The sequence below is a fragment of the Anopheles coustani genome, chromosome 2, assembly GCF_943734705.1.
Source record: "Anopheles coustani chromosome 2, idAnoCousDA_361_x.2, whole genome shotgun sequence".
Lineage (NCBI taxonomy): Eukaryota > Metazoa > Arthropoda > Insecta > Diptera > Culicidae > Anopheles > Anopheles coustani.
Window position 1 is genome coordinate 36,983,035 of NC_071289.1, and position 16,102 is coordinate 36,999,136.

The 16,102-nt window shown below is 45.4% G+C and overlaps 5 protein-coding genes across 9 annotated transcripts; 3 read left to right on the forward strand and 2 right to left on the reverse strand.

Moving 5' to 3' along the window:
* Positions 1–10: 10 nt before the first annotated feature.
* On the reverse strand, positions 11–782 carry LOC131263660 (protein C10). The gene has a single exon (XM_058265891.1). The coding sequence runs from the start codon at positions 718–720 to the stop codon at positions 370–372; it is 351 nt and encodes a 116-aa protein (XP_058121874.1). The 5' UTR covers positions 721–782; the 3' UTR covers positions 11–369.
* Positions 783–1,044: 262 nt separating this feature from the next.
* Positions 1,045–2,841, forward strand: LOC131262564 (MTRF1L release factor glutamine methyltransferase). Its single transcript, XM_058264607.1, has 2 exons — positions 1,045–1,770; positions 1,845–2,841. The coding sequence occupies exons 1-2, from the start codon at positions 1,225–1,227 to the stop codon at positions 2,304–2,306; spliced, it is 1,008 nt and encodes a 335-aa protein (XP_058120590.1). The 5' UTR covers positions 1,045–1,224; the 3' UTR covers positions 2,307–2,841.
* Positions 2,745–7,090, reverse strand: LOC131262563 (histone-lysine N-methyltransferase eggless). Of its 2 annotated transcripts, XM_058264606.1 has the most exons (8): positions 6,974–7,090; positions 6,272–6,639; positions 6,080–6,209; positions 5,858–6,001; positions 5,480–5,775; positions 3,355–5,413; positions 3,095–3,216; positions 2,745–2,996 (listed from the first exon to the last, which is right to left on the reverse strand). In XM_058264606.1, exons 1-8 carry the CDS (start codon positions 7,035–7,037, stop codon positions 2,790–2,792), a joined length of 3,390 nt encoding a protein of 1,129 aa, XP_058120589.1. In that variant the 5' UTR covers positions 7,038–7,090; the 3' UTR covers positions 2,745–2,789. The 2 variants fall into 2 exon arrangements, with proteins under 2 accessions (XP_058120589.1, XP_058120588.1); XM_058264605.1 differs by having other exon boundaries at positions 2,745–3,216.
* A 783-nt stretch (positions 7,091–7,873) lies between these two features.
* Positions 7,874–9,870, forward strand: LOC131265408 (glucose-6-phosphatase 2). Of its 2 annotated transcripts, none has more exons than XM_058267667.1 (7): positions 7,874–7,993; positions 8,065–8,128; positions 8,208–8,372; positions 8,443–8,628; positions 8,684–8,978; positions 9,053–9,168; positions 9,235–9,870. In XM_058267667.1, exons 2-7 carry the CDS (start codon positions 8,067–8,069, stop codon positions 9,452–9,454), a joined length of 1,044 nt encoding a protein of 347 aa, XP_058123650.1. In that variant the 5' UTR covers positions 7,874–7,993; positions 8,065–8,066; the 3' UTR covers positions 9,455–9,870. The 2 variants fall into 2 exon arrangements, with proteins under 2 accessions (XP_058123650.1, XP_058123651.1); XM_058267668.1 differs by having other exon boundaries at positions 7,930–7,993; positions 8,048–8,128.
* A 2,431-nt stretch (positions 9,871–12,301) lies between these two features.
* On the forward strand, positions 12,302–15,852 carry LOC131263908 (uncharacterized). Of its 3 annotated transcripts, none has more exons than XR_009178263.1 (5): positions 12,302–12,403; positions 14,244–14,726; positions 14,834–14,982; positions 15,075–15,411; positions 15,621–15,852. XR_009178263.1 is itself a non-coding variant. In XM_058266188.1 (4 exons), exons 2-4 carry the CDS (start codon positions 14,265–14,267, stop codon positions 15,325–15,327), a joined length of 864 nt encoding a protein of 287 aa, XP_058122171.1. In that variant the 5' UTR covers positions 12,302–12,403; positions 14,244–14,264; the 3' UTR covers positions 15,328–15,852. The 3 variants fall into 3 exon arrangements, 1 of the variants encoding a protein (XP_058122171.1); XR_009178262.1 differs by having other exon boundaries at positions 15,075–15,387; positions 15,464–15,852; XM_058266188.1 differs by having other exon boundaries at positions 15,075–15,852.
* Positions 15,853–16,102: the final 250 nt, after the last annotated feature.

Here is a 16,102-nt window from a genome sequence, read left to right on the forward strand (position 1 = left end):
AAATACACTCTGAATGTTGATACAAAAAGAATCACTTTATTTTATCGAGTAGGCGTAAATAAATTCATTTGTAATATACGGAAGGTTTTTTGAAGCGATAGAAATGTTAATGAAACGAAGCAAGTTTTATATATACTTAGACCGACTACGAATACTTATTATTGTTTGTTTGACGAACAGGCTTTTCCTGTTTCACTATTGTTTACACTGGCAGTTGCTTGTTTCGTTGTGGGCCATCGGAAGCTTTCCCTGGCATACCGTTCCGAAGCGGTTTGATCATTGTCTCCTTCACGTGCAAATCATACTCAGTCTTAAATGCAACCCTTAATATATAATATCAGAAATCCCCGGTAGCCCTCCCACAGCAGCCTATATCAGCACATCGTTCGTACTGTTGATGTTTATCGGAGGTAGATAGATCGACCGTATTTGGGCACGCAGCCGAGCAATATCAACATCTTCGCGTTCGAACTCGCGAATGATTTGTTCGAACTGCACCAACCCTTCCCGATTGCCCGGGAATCCGTAGTCCTTTATGACGCCGATCTGGATCTGCATCACCAGTGGAAACACGTACTGCATCATTTTGATCATCTCCTTGCCAGAGTTTGCCTTCGCTTCGGCCAGCTTTTTTGAGTTTTCACTTTGGTTCACCGTTTTCAGTATGTCCACCAGAATGGTTTTACCCGTCTCGGCGTTGAAATTCGATAGATAGGCCATGGCGATGCTGGTAAATATGGGCGTTTTCGCTACGTATGAAACTGGTGCACGGATGGCGTGTTTTGTTTTGAATTTCTTTACAAAAGGGGTTTGTTTATCCTTTTTGAAAAATTAATGTCAACGCAGGAGCCGTGTTGCCAGGGAAAGCGAAACTAACCCAAGGCAAACACTGAAACAATTTTTCTAAATCCACTCAAAAGCTAAAATTGTTCTTTTGTTGGGTTGCAAATTTTGAATTAAAATTGAAGTTACATTTGCAATCCATTTCAACCTTATTCTTATCTTTCCGTACACTAAGACTAACGGGTTTTAAAATAGCTATTTGGCAACTCGGCTTCATTGACAGCCTTGCTGTCAGTTGAGTTGCTTGCAAAATATTGCGAATTGTTGACCCGGATCGATTGCATGATGCAGCTCACGTTGTTTGTTGCAGGAAGAAGTTTGCACCCGTTTCGATTTAGCTGCACAGTGTTTTAATCAATCAACTAGAGTGCACTCTCCACGATGCTGTTGTCGTCACGTGCTGCAGCGCGTTTAGGCGTGTCGTTATTTTCCCGGCTCCCGGTACGCCTGCTGGAACCCACAGTGGTGCCCTACAGTGGAAGCACGGGTCCCGTTGCGGCGCACTCTGCCCTGCCAGCAACGGTGCAGACGGCCCAAGAAAAGTGGATAAAGCGTTTCGAATCCGAAAACATACCCGAACCCGAAACGTCCATTACGAACATCATAGCGCACGTGCTGCAATTGGCCGGTCCGGGTGATGTAGGCAAGCATCAGAACTCGTCGCTTAACGAAATGCAAATGAGTAAAATCGAAGAACTGTGCGAGTGCCGCCTTGCCCGCATGCCCATCCAGTACATCATCCGTGAGTGGGATTTTCGTGATCTAACCCTTAAGATGGCTCCACCAGTGTTTATACCACGCCCCGAAACGGAGGAGTTGGTTGAACTGATCCTGCAGCAGATGGACACCGGGAGGGAATCGTCCTTTCTGGAGATCGGTTGTGGTACCGGTGCCATAAGCCTTTCCATCTTGAAACATGCTCCAAAGGTAAGCGCCTTTCATACCTTCATCCACTCGACTGTCTATGGTTAAAAATATCAATACTTTTCAATTCCAACAAGGCATCCGCGATAGCAATTGACCAGAGCCGCTTGGCGTGTGAGCTGACACAAGAGAATGCTAACGCGACTGGTTTGATGGACCGGCTTCGAATATTCCGGCACAAAGTGATCGACGATCTGCCGGATGCGCTGGCCGGGCAGAAATTCGACATGATCGTTAGCAACCCACCGTACGTTCCATCGGTGCTCATACCAACACTCGATCCGGAGGTTAAAATCTATGAAGATCTGCGCGCCTTGGACGGTGGTAACGATGGTTTGACTGTGATAAAGGCGATTCTTCGCGTAGCCGGCAAGCATCTGGCTAAGGACGGTGTGCTGTGGCTCGAGGTGGACAGCACACATCCGCCGGTGATTGAAAAGTTTCTCACCAAGCACGGCGAGTTGATGGGACTTCGCTTTCTAGCATCTTACAAGGATCTGTTTCACAAGGACCGTTTCGTTGAGATTGTTAAACTATGAATGGTACGTTTTTGATGTGCTAGCAACGTTGACGACGTGGTCGCATAAGTATACCGTATTATCCAACCATCTACTAGGGAATTACATAAATTCAAAATAGAAAACCCTATTTTTATTGTTTTAGTCATTATATTAAATTTCGCATGTCTGCTTTAAAGCAAGCTCTCCGTTTAGTATCCGCAGTGCTAGATGGAATGAAATCAAATCTCCGGTTTGGGCGATAGAGTACTAACTTTAGTTTAATGGTCGTCATGATGGGTGAAGGAAATGGGTGGAATAACGACGTTGCGGAATGGTATCCGATTTTGTAAAGAAGCATGATCTTTCGGAAAAGCATGTTTTATAAGCTTTAAATTGACTATTAAACTATAAATTGAACAGGACTGTAGAATATTCTTTAATAGCTGCGAGCAAATGAAACACTCGAAACACGTGTGCTTGAGTTCATACGTTTATTTTTCAAAATTATATCCACGTAGTAGCCTACAGTATCCGTTTGCGACACTCCCGTGCACCGCAATTGCAAAACAGAACCTTACCCGGCACGGAACCCACGTCGTAGGCATAATTCCAAGTGAGCTCCTCGCCCGCCTTAATATTGGCTTTGGCGAAGAAAGCCACCCAAGGAAAGCGGGGATCGTGCGTATCGACAAACACGTTCTGCACCACCAGATTTGGCACACAGGAGTGCTGGCGTTAGAGAAAAAAACACACACAAAAACAAAGTTAAGAAAATAGTGATAGTAAGCCAAACTACTCCGAATGTTGGAAATGTCGCGTATACTTACATTAAAGTAGCGTCCCAAATTCCCAGTTTTTTTAGCGTCCATAACATAAATTTGTTCGTGTTTACCGTAAAGTTGACGAAGTCGTTTGGGCTTAGAAGAGACGGGTGATTTAGCTTCCCGACCTGTTTCGAAGTAGAAAAACAGCAATCTATCTTAGTGAAAGCGTTCACAGCACTAACGCATTTACAGAAAAGCAATAATAAATAAATCTTCTAAGAGGAAACTCCCGTTAGCAATGCACGATTTCTCCTGTTTCTCACCTGCTCCTGACTTTTTGTTGTCCTTAACGTGGCCCGATTTATTCTTTTTCGACGTGGAACGCGTGTTGACGGCCCTGGGCGATGGTCTGCTCTTGGTTTTGGTGTTGAAGAACGTCTCCGGTTCGGATTCGGTCTCCGAATCGGAATCGGACGTTTCGAGCGCGTCACTCTCGTAGCCCTCCTTTTCGTGCTCGACCGTTTCGATGTAGTCCAGCTCGGCAAAGTACTCATCGCCCGTTGGGTCCTGTTTGCAAATCAAGTTGCTGGCCTCCTCCGTCAGCAGCAAGCCGGCGTAGATGCAGACGAAGCTCCCGTTCGGGATGTCGTTCAGGCTGCGAATGCCCCAGCCCCGGTCGCTCGTCTTGAACACCTGCAGCTTCGTCTGCAGTGGATGCTGCACGACCCGGTTCAGACACTCGTTCACCTTGCACCTGCAGCGCGAATTGCACTCGAAGATGCCGCTCCGCAGCACATCATCCAGGCGCTTGTAGACGTAACCGATGTTTTCCACGTCCGTGGTCACGTTGTTGGCCAGGGCGCCCTGGACCGTCAGCTGCCAGCACTGGCAGCGATTCTTGTCGAAGCAGTCGTCCTCGCAGTCGCAACAGGAGAGGAAGCCTTCGTCCAGGTTCAAAAATACCCCCTCCGTCGGAATGCGCTGGGCGGAGTATTCACACGGCGGGGGCTTCGTGTCGTCGAAGCAGTTCACGCACGAAACCGGCATCTGCTCTTTGCCGCACGACAGGTCGCGCAGTTCGAAAATGGGATTGAGTGCTTTGAACGTCGCGAGTGCACGAATCTCCGGATCGAAGTCAAAGTGTTCCACGTTCAAGTCCGACTTCGTCATGCGAAGGTAGGAATGCAGCTCGTAGATGTAGCGCAACCGGCGACCACACGGGGCACGGTACACGACCGCTTTCGACCGCTTGCCGGGTGCTTTGCAAATTTGCCGTTCCCAGCCGCAGATGAGGGGCCGCGCGAGCAGATTGTACGTCTTTAGGTCGAACGTTAGCGGGAACAAACATTTTGGATTGCACTCGTGGGGAAGGTACTTATCCGGGCCGCGGTAGTTTTTCGTCGTGTACATGTACGTCTTCCCCTGCGGTCGATCGTCACAATAGATAATGTTCTTGTTCATCATGATCGGTTTATGCGGTGTTCTAGCAGGCATTCGTCCAGTTCCAGGTACGTCCTTCTTTCCCGAAACCCCTGGCGTAAGGACGCTGGTCAAGTGTGCGAGACCAGCTTTGCTGTCCGGTGGTGAATCAACTCCAACACCTCCACCTTTCGCTGGTGAGGCAACGGGCGATGTTGGAACAACGGTAGGTGATTTACCAACATCGCTTTCCGCTCCCGTGTTTTGGACATTATTTGCGGCATTCTCCATGGCATCATCACCGGCATCCTCATCTTCATCATCATCATCGATGGTAATATACTCGATGGAGGGAATGTTACGTTTTTGGAACTTCGAAATTTGCTGCCAGTCTCTCTTTCGCCCTTTGTACATTGGTCCGAGCCGTTTCGAGCCACGGAACATCCATTCCACTTTGTTCAACTCGGTGTACAAAAGCTTTACCAAGCTGCAATCGACCTCGAGCACGACCGTCCGGCGCCACTTTCCACCCCGTTCCGTCATCAGCCGCTGGTCCTTCCGCACCTGCACCATCGGGCGGTACAGTTTGTAGTCGTTCATGTAATCGCGCACGAACTCCTGCACATGCGGATCCATGTCCTCCCAGACGTGCTCCGACTGTTCGCAGACCAACCGCACGTTCCAGGATTGGGCGTAGCATGTCCTGCCGTTGTCAAAAATGACCAGGTACCGATGTGCGTTGTACTGATGGAGCGATTCCGCTACAAAACCCGCGTAGAAGGCGGTTTCATCATGCTCTACGTCTAAATCCTCCTCCCTTCGGCAAGTTTTCGCGATGATCCTATTACCCTGGGGTATTTTAATACTTGTTGAGGTGCTGTAGGCCAGCTGTTTTGCGCTGAGTACCACCCGTGTTCCTTCTCCCTTTAGAAACTGCACCAGGTATCCCTTCTTCTCGTTCGTCTGGAATACGGTTACGAATGTAACTTACAGTTGACTATACAAACATTTCTCCGAGAGAAAACGTACCGTTACATCCAACACTTCCTGGACGACCTTACATTCCATCCAGCTGCCCATTAGCGAGCCCTGGAGACCGAAGTAGATATTGTTGACTTGAATTGGTTTCCTCTCCACTTCACCTGTGGTTCCAGGTTTGTGACCATGGGTCGATATGTGTAGCTTGGAAAATTGATCTACATCGACGATGTTAATTTCTGGCAACTTGGTTTCAACAATATTGACACAGGCGGTCATTGTATTTTGAATCGTATCAAAACCTTTACGTAAAGCTGCTGCTTCTGAAGAAAATTTCTGAAACTCTTCTGTTGGTTGAAAAACGAAAACAAAAAGGAACATTAAAAAATTAAACCTGTCCAAAAGATGAGAACGTGCTGAGTTGCAAACCTTCTAGGCGACAAAGCTTCTTGTTATTCATTGCCAAGGACCATTCGATTTGCTGCTCCAAATTGTATTTTTTGAATGACGACTGTAAAACATCCGCTAGTTCTGCCTCAACTAGTGCTACAATATCCGCCGGTAATGCCGTGCCTAATTGAAACGGATCAAAATACGGATAAATACTCACAATTATTATATGTTTCTCTATGTAAAAAAATTTAGACCAACCATTTTGTTCACCATCCGACTGCGATTCAGTTTCTTCATCGCTGCTGTCACAAATTTCCACCAGCTCATTGAGACGGGGCACGTCTATTGAGTACAACGGCCGCCCATCGGCCAGTAAACTTGCCTGGATCTGTGGGAAAGAACGAAATGTTTGCTAGACACGGGATCCATTGATGATTTTAAATACCCTACCTCAAATTGGTGAATAGCCACGTCGAAACATGGTCTGCACATGAACATCGGCTTTTTCTTCCTTCGAATTTCGTAGACGTTCAATGCAAACAATGGAGCCAGCAACATTTCTCGTGACATGCTGTCGCATACTGGATTACTACATTTGGCATGAGCGCTGTTTTGCGCATCGTCTGTCTCCATCGGTTCGATTGATTCCTGCATCGTACAATGCTCATGCAGGTTTTCCGAGGCCGGCATGTTTGATGCTTCGACGACTTTAATTTCTCCTTCTATGCCACTTTCCATTGCTGGCTGTTCGATATCTGGTACTTGAGCATCACACATTTCCACGCTTTCCGGATCTTTACAGGTAGTTGAAATAACATCTTTGGGTGGACGAAATTCGAAATAAATAGTTGTCGTTAAGATTATGAGATTGCAAAAACCGGATGGCATGGAAGTTAAGAAAATATAAGAAAAAAACCTAAGACAGTAGCGAGAAAAGAATTTATCCATACGATGTTTAGATGAGGAAATATGTTTCAATATGGTCTTCGGGCGTGAAAGGTTTAATCGCTACAAACAAAAGGATAACAGTACAAATTATGACGGATAAAACATAGGATTTGATTGCACAAATCTGCTAATATTAGGATATGCTGTCTGACGCCTTAATGCACATATTGAAACACTTTCCCCCCAAAACATTTTCATCATCACCTGTAGTCGCAACCATCGCTAGCTCGACTGTATCATTGGTCTGGAGTGAAATACTGGTCTCCATATCCTTCGAGTCTGATGGATCCTGTATTACGTCTTCCAAAGTCTGTGCAATATCCTCACTGGACACAGTTTTCTCTCCACTGCTAGAAACAGCGGAACTTGTGGCGCCGGAATCCATTGCTAGGAAAATGATAGTTTCCGAGTGCGGAATTCACTACCACATTCAAATATTCTTACTTACCGATGTCAGAGCTAAACCTACAGCCGTTTTCTCCCAACTTAAACAGATATTATTTGTAGTTTTTTAGAGATCATGAATTTTCAGAGAGATTCACAACAAGACGGTACTTTTCAAGCGCTTCTTTGATTGTTTGTAAAAGAAACTAAAATAACCGGCACTTGACATCAATGACAGATTATTGTTGGGGTCGGCATTCGTTTATACTGCAGCGTAGTCGAAAGGGCATTGTTAAACTAGGTTGATCATAGTTTGAAATCGATTGTGAATAGTGAAAGTTACAGTATAAACGTATTCACACCACACTGATTTTTTCGAATTCAAACTGATTTTCTCGATAATTGTTCGTTTGCATATTCAAAGAAATTTTCACAAAGATTAAAGCGGTACAATATTCTAACGGACCACCAAACCGACAGATTGTTTTTTTTGTGCCTCACAAATCAACTTTGCTCAGTAGATCCGATAACTGAAGAAATGTTTAAAACCTAGTGCGAAGCATGCGCAGAATAAAATAACCCAATTAAATATTGATTTTTCAGTGTCAAATGACGGTTCTCCTTAATCCTAGCTCTCTAGTTATTTTACCACAACGTTGTCTTCCGGTATCTGTACTGGCACAGACAATTTTCCGTACTATTGTTTCTCTTTCTTTTCCATATTCCCGTAACCGTTACCACGAAAGTGACTAGATAGGCAAACATTTTAGTCAACAACGATCTTCGTGTTGTTTCTTCGTTACATCTGCACTTGTACATCGCAGCTAGCTACATTCCAGGGTAAATTAGTTGTTAGAATAGTCGTATATGAATCAAATTGTTTGCATATCTCAGCTGGTTGTTTACTTTAGTTATGAAACTGTTCGATTCGTTATTGAGGGTTGAGATCTACCAAATTCTGTACGTCCAGGATGTGTAAGTAAGAATCGACCGTTCTAGTACCTGTACGTTCTTCGGCGTGCCGGTTTTAAAAGAGGACATGGTTTACTTTTAGGTTCTCTCGCTACGAAGAATTTCTGGCCGGTGTCACCAGGGCATTCGATCCGAAAATACTGTTTCTCACCGTGATTCCGCTCGTCGCTGGTCTCAGTACAACGCTCTACTCGAAGCTGCTGCTTAGTGTGCTGCTAACAGAGTATGCTAACACATTTGCTAAATGGTAAACAATGACGCCAAATTTAGCTTTTTTTCTATGTGCTGTTTATTTATAATGTTATTTCTTGTTGTAGGGTGCTTGCAGAAGATCGACCCTTCTGGTGGCTGAACGAAACGAAAGAATTCACATCCCTGAACCGTCCCAAAATCTACCAAAATGAGTTAACTTGTGAACCAAGCCCGGGAAATCCGTCCGGTCATCTGATGACCTCCACGACCTATCTGTTTGTGATATTCTCGGTGCTAGAGGAATATTTAAGGTAATTAAAAGCGGTTAAATTTGTCCTTTCACTCAACGGCTATTGTTCATTGCAGAAAATATGGAAGAGTCCCAATCATAATGCTGCGTATCGCCTACTACACTACGCTATTCTTTATATCGGTCTCGCGGATGTACTTTGGTTGCCATTTTTTGCATCAATGTATCTTCGGCGTGATCCTTGGTATAGGCATGAGTAAGGTGTGTCTTTCGCACCGACTAGAAAAGTACATTGTGAAGCAGTCGGGCAAGAAGAGAGTCGGATTCGTCGTGCTCATCTGTTTGATACTGCTGGGACTCTACTGGATACAAAAGCTTATGGGAATTGATCCCCAGTGGGCTGTTAAAATGGTCAGTGCAACATGAGACGGCCACAATTTAAACAAAATTAGATCATATTACGTCTCGGTTTCTTGATTACCTAGGCCTTCAAGTGGTGCGATGATCCTTTCTACCTGAAACCGACAACTACATTGGTGTTCAGCATTATTCGACTGACTGGCGCTTTACTGGCTTTCGCTATGGTTGGACCTGTTCAAAAGTAAGTGTTGAGTTTTGTCATACGAAGATTTGAAAATTAACTTTCATGCATCAACTATCGTTGTAGGGCCAAACCGCTTAATATGAAGCTCAGCATTCCTATGGTGATGGCGATGTTGGCATTCCAATGGATAGCACTGGACAATACGCCACGTTACTACGGGGTTGTGATTTACTACTTATACAGCTTAGTCGTTAATTTTATATTCACTTATGGCTTTCTGCGCTGGGTGCCGGCTCTGGCGGGTCAGGAAATTCGGGTGTCTCGTAAATCGAAAACTAACTGAAAAGCAGAACGTTACACCAAAAACTATCCAAGCGGTGATATCTTCCGGCAATTGTTACGTCGCTTCTCTGAGTAGCCATCACGCTCGGTTATTAGTATATTCTAGGGTCGAACCAACTGATTAACCAGTGCGATCTTCTCTGGACCCATTATCACATATCACACAAACGCATAGAAATCGCAGCATCAATACATCTTTCTCCTGTGCAACTAGCAAACTCGCAAACCTTACAACAAATCAACCTACTTACTACTTAAGATTGCCTCGCACAAACACACGAAATGCCTGCTCAAAATAGAGAATTAGCAAATGATATTAGTGGAGCATTAAACGCAGCCCTATGGAATCTATGGTTTGTTCTCTTGCCCAAAACTGTTAAACATGTTCTGATTTTTTATTAAAATCTCGAAATGACGCTTGTGAAAACAGGGTCGTAAACATTCCAATATCACATAATATTGAAATTATATATAAATTAATGTTCGTTCCTAATACCACTCATCGCCACTCAAATGGTGTAAGCCATTCTGTAGAGATAATTAATCTCAGCACTGTAAATCCTTTTTCTGCTATGTTAACGGATAGTAAAGAGGTTCATGGAACATTTTGAATCACTCACCCAGTCAGGTATCAGGTCCTAACAAATGGATGTGATGTCGTGTCGAAGATTTCTACAAGACTTTAATATTAAACTGGTTCTTATGTTTCTTAGCACAACACCTTGTCTTATTTTCGGGCTTTAACCACACCTGCTACTTCCGCATGGTTGCGAATGCTTGGTCATTTTTTTGCTCTTTTCCTGATAGCGTGTTCGATTCCTGTCGAGATCTGCTTGCTTCATTCACCGGAGGAAGCGACACCGAATCTGTTGAAAGTGATACAGGAAAGAACACTTGCTTGGAACTAGTTGAGAAAACCTTGAACATGACATGGTTGCAGTGGTTGGATTTGAACAGGCATGCTCCAACCGTGTCCCAGAGTGAATGGAGTTCGGACGCATTTAGGCGGTGAACTGGCAGCCCGTAGGGGGTTCACGTAATTTGCACCAATATTTGAAACGAACCCGTTCTACCCTTGTCGACTGGTGCAGGCTTCGTACTGCATAAAGCACTTGCGTCAAGGTACGCCAGAGGATTTCCGTGGATCAACATCGTCTAACCAGCGTCACTCGCCATTCGGGAAAATATATAAGGTTGCCCTGTATACCCCGACGGTGAGACGGACAAACCATCTGGCGTGTCCAAAAGAAGTAGCCGAGCGGTTCAATGGGCGAAGACAAGCAAGACGCGCGTTTCTAATGGTTTTAACGTTTTTCCCCCTTTTCCTCCGCCCGCAATTCGATGAACTAGTCCACGATCGGTTCCGGTAGGAGCCGGAGGAGTGTGTACGCGAGAGTAGGGAGTGTATTTGCACTCGTCCGGGCTTGCGTCAGAACCGGCCCAGTGTGGGGTGAGGTGCGAGCTGTCCGGCAAACCCTTGTCCACCACTGCCCAGGATCGAGTGTCGCGGTAAATGGGCGCGTAATCCGACGATTGCAGCGCTCCCGCCGCTTTTGCTTGCGGTAGTTACCTGAGTGGTCATAAATAAAATCAATGCCAATGTTAGTCGACCTGCTGGATCAGTGATCACATAAGAGCGCCGATTCGTGCGTTGTGGCTTTTTGGTGGGCAGGGAAGTACGTGTTCCTAAAGCTACAATATTCAGTATATAGAATTTCATTGAAAAACGGTCACAGAGACACAAATGTTATCTCCTTCCAAACGACACTGCCTAGAATCTCCTTACAACGCGCGACAACTCCTCCCTGGCAGGGCGGGGCCATCAGGAAATCGGAAGAAACGAATAAATACCGGCGACAGGGCGACACGCCGGGCCGGTTAACGCTCGGGGAAGCAACCGCGGTCTAAGGTGTGCAGGGACACTTAATTACTGACCATAAAAATAAATCTAATCAGCACACTGCGTAATAAACATCCTTCCTGGCCCTGGGTTTGGCCCGCGCCGGTTTCGTTCGGCACATTCTACATTGGTCGGTGAAGGTCTGCGAGCAGGTATCGCTCGGAGTGCTTAGACATTACGGTGGCAGGTTGATTTTTTCCTCGCATGGTAGTCCGGTTGCTTTCGGATGGAAGCGCTTGAGACAAGGAGCGGGCAAACGCACACAAAGAGATTGCGCCACACAACGAGTGCCACCGTGACGCCGGAGATTATCTCGGCTTTCGCGTTTCGATTATTGATTATCGGGCAATTGTATAGTTTTATATCTCAATTATAGATAGCGGGCGGCTGGCTACTGCGGGGTTAACGGGTAGTAAATAGTGGGATAATAAAATTACACGTATGTCACTGAAACATTGTGCAAACGGGCTTGATAAATTGGTCCCTAGCCATCCGGTGCCACCGATTGCGGCATTGTAACTGTTCTTGTTTGCTCGCTGCTTCACCGGATAACTTGTGTCGATAAAAAAAACCCGTTAAAATTGTTAAATCATTTTCAAAAATGACTGAAATATACTCTAACAATAGAAGTGCGACCCTTCGAGGGCCTGGATACGTACTCATATATCAATCAATTCTGCCGGGCATGTCACGAATGGGCCATCATAAAGAACGATTCTATCCAAAGTGATTACTATCCCTTAGAACCCACCTTGAATTCTATCAAGGAAATTGTTGAACACTGTTCAAATTGTGACTCCTTCCAAAACAGTCTACCGACCAGCAGTGCCAACTTGAGGTTAGTCAAGCCTAGCAGTAGGCGTTGCACTATTTTAGTAGTTGGAAATCTGACAGCTGCTTGTCAGTCCATATGCCTCCGTGCAACGCGTTGGAGGCTGTGTGTTTTGAGAACGCGTGATCGTATCGTGCACCTTTTTGCTTGTTCTCTTGTCGTTTATTGGCCAGTTGCGAAAGTGAAGCAGGTGCGCACCCCAGGAAAGGTGCTTTGAGGTAGGTGGGTAGTGTACCACTCGACGCACACGCTACTTTCTGCTCCTTTATGTCCATTTCAACAGCTTAGTTGACCGCATCATCCGCCTCCACCGTCTCGCTGAAATCAAATGCGTGTGCTTTGAGGTCTACAGAAGCCCCCTAGTCCCGCACCTCGCATATGCGCACCGGAGTGTGGTGTTTCAAAACGATCTACGATTTATTTATCTCACTAATTATGTCACTTAGTGGTGGTGAAATATTTTACCGGAATGAAAGATTGCGCTAATCGGGTGATATTTATGACGGCGTGGTGGGTCTCCTTCGGGGGCTTCCGGACACCGGTTGGAACCGTTACAAGCCATGCGCTGGAAATCTCGGCCGGGCACGGTGCACCATGTCGATGGGCACCTCGGAGCAGGTTGGCGAACTCGTGTCGTTGCGGGGCGGCGAACGCGGCGCCTTTAATTCCGAGCGCTCATAATGGCGGCAGGGATTTTTTTTGTCTCGTTCGATCCAGTTACATGCATCGTTAGGACTCGCCGGTGATTTAATACGCTCCTGTATGCAAATACCGACTGCCGTGCATTATCATATTAGTAGCAATGTAAAAGCGAAAGCCTAATTGATATTTGAGCGTATGAAAAGGCCACGTCTCGCTTCTAATTTCTTCGGCTTCCCGTTGAGCTGCGAACAATAACTGTAAATTACGCAAATGGGAGCGCTGGTATCGTTTCCCACTTTTCAGCTAGAGAAATCCTAAGCTACTTGATCGTTTTTAGCTATGAGGAAATATGGTACTATGCGTTCGATTGCACACTAGTACGCTGACGCAAATCTGGGAAAAAAGCATGGCAAGGAAGAGAAGAAAATGCACAGAATCGAGATTATCGTGTGTTGGATCTATTTGCCTATATTTATTGCACTAATTCATTTTTCTTTCCCAGCAGTAGTGCCTATAAATAATCTCATGTTACTGACGGGAATGTGAATCTGACATGCGCCCCGAACCACACGGTCTTTAAACAGAACTCCGAACTGCCAGATACATTTTAAATGTACAACAATAAATTTGTCCATTGTTAGGTCACTCATAAATTAGGTATCGCGCTGTAAGTGACTTTACATGCTCAAAGGTGACAATGATCGCTCGGAGGGACTTCGATCAATAGAAAGGATTCCGATTGGTCTTGTTCGCTGGAAAAGAAAGATATGGAAATGAACAAACACTAGGGAGACACCCGCACGTATTCTTAAGGGCAGCACCGGATTGCGCGATTGGGAATCATTTATCAACGTGTTGCGCATAGGATACAACACGTTTTCTACATCAGGATTTGATAAAAGTACCCCACTCCTTTTCACGAAGCCAACTTAGACATGACGTAAGACTAAGGGAGGGACGTAATAGCAAAGCAGTGACGCAGAATGACCTAAGCAGACTGTAGAAAATCTCTGTTAGAAGTCGAGTAACAACACTGCGGGGGTGTCTCTGGTGGTTAGTGCCGGGCCTTTCCCAGATTGGAACTTAAATGTCAGTGCAACATGAAGGCGGCTTTGTAGAATGATTGTTTTTCCTCGGCAGTGATACCTTCGACCAGAACCTATTTGTACTACACCCAAACCCACGGGCACGGGCGATGTTGGTCGGGTCATCAAGATAGTGTAGGTATTTCAGAATGAACTATTTTGGGCAATGATTGAAATGTCTTTTTCGACAAATAGTAAAAACAATGAAAGTAAAGCCAATGAATAAGACCACTAGACTAGACAATAAGACTTTGGCGAATAAAAAATCGAGCCAAAAGGTTTGGTTGTTATGTTATTGCTCGTTCTGATAGATTTCCTTTTTTCATTTTAGTTAAGCAAAATTATCTTCAAAATGGACGACGTTTTATTTTTGAGCAACGAATCAGGGTTCCAAAGCGACTGGAAATCCATCTACCACCGAGATGCTCTATTCTGGGCTTCGCACGAGTATCACACGGATGGCATTATGCGGAACCTAGTGCCTACGGTATCATACCTCACCAGACAATTCAGCCTATCTCCGGCGATCGAGTTTGCCATCGTTGAGACACTCGAACTTCTGCTGGTGCGCGTGTTTCAGAGCTGGAAAAAATCGACGCCAACATTCCTGGATGAATTAGAGCGCCATAAACGAGTATTTTTTAAGCATTTGCCCCTGTACACGGTGGCGCTGGTGGACATTGTAACCAAATATATTGAGCCATCGATCAAGCTCGACCTGGCATCCCTGAAGCGAATCGCCAAGGTGGACTATGGTGCTGATCAAAACATGCTCGCTGTGGAGTTTGAAGTGATCAAGCTGCTGGACAGTGAGGTATAGCGTGAATAGGAACGACTCTTCCTGCGGCCTCTTGTACTCGGGAAGGTGTGGCAGTGCGAGACACGATCGAATACCTTCCACTTTGTTCTCTATGTTTGCAGTGCCGAGCATCGCTGTTGCTGGGTGCAGTCGAACGATTTTCGAAGGACTACCTCCTCCCGCTGAACGTGGCCAGCAAGGAAACGATTGCCCATCTAGGGATCAAGCTGCTGCGCGTCGTTACCGCGAACCGGATGGCCATCTACAGCAGGTTGGTTGGCATGGTGGATCTTGTATAGAGACCTCGCATCCAGAAAACCTGTTTTTTCTTGTTTTTATTTAAACGGGGATTTATTTCCGTAGCCTGGAGACTTTCATGAAGGATGCTGCCGCGTTCCGGCGCTTCAAGTCCAGCAAGCTGATCCTGGCGGGGTCGATCGTGATCACGATACTGTACCTCATGCCGAAGGTACGCCATAGCCGGACCATTCTACAGCAGATTCTCGAACCGCTCGCGGATGAATGTTGCATACAGGCGACGAACCTGCTCTATCTGCGAGACGCCATACTGCGGGTCATTGGCAAGAAGGGAGAGAACCATCGTAACCCCCATTGATGATCGAAAGGTTTGCAGGCACCACGAGGAAATGCGTCGCTCCTTTCCTTCGTATTCGATGTAAATTACATCAAATCAGATCATGTAAGATTCATTGCATATTCAATTAATTTTTTTGTCGTTTTTTGTACAAGAGGTGATGGATGAAGCGCATGACGTCAAGAACGATTGAATTGTCAATCCCTAACGAGTGAGCGAAAGCAGGCTTGAACGTCATTGACACCAGGGTCGATGTTTCCCGGTCGTGCCAGCCGGACTGTTGGTAACTTTGAAAACTGTTTTATTTTTGCTAGGGAGGCCGAGGACAAGTTGGCGAGCGACGTGGTAATTAGGTTGCTAGCGTGTGATATCCGGGAGGGCATACATTAATCCGACCCATTAAACTACATTCACCGTTAGTTGAATCCGCTGAGAGGCTGAAATGGATATCGGCATTGAATTTCTGATGTGAAAAGGCCGTATTGAAATATTTTATTTAATTGGCATCGAAATTAGCACAATAAATTGTTTAATTTAAATTAATTACAGCCAGAAGAGAATACTTATACCATCATTTGATCAGTTTACATAAATGTAATAGAATATTTCCTTGTAAATTGCCATTAAAATGCCTTGTCTACCAGTGCATTGGTTAAAGTAAATTAAATTTGGGCATTTAAAAATATTTAATTATACGCAACCTGGAAGAATGTGCAATCCAGCTTCATTCCGGTGATCATTCACTACGCAGTGTTTTTGAAGACAGACAAGCACGGAAATCGACGCCAACACCAAC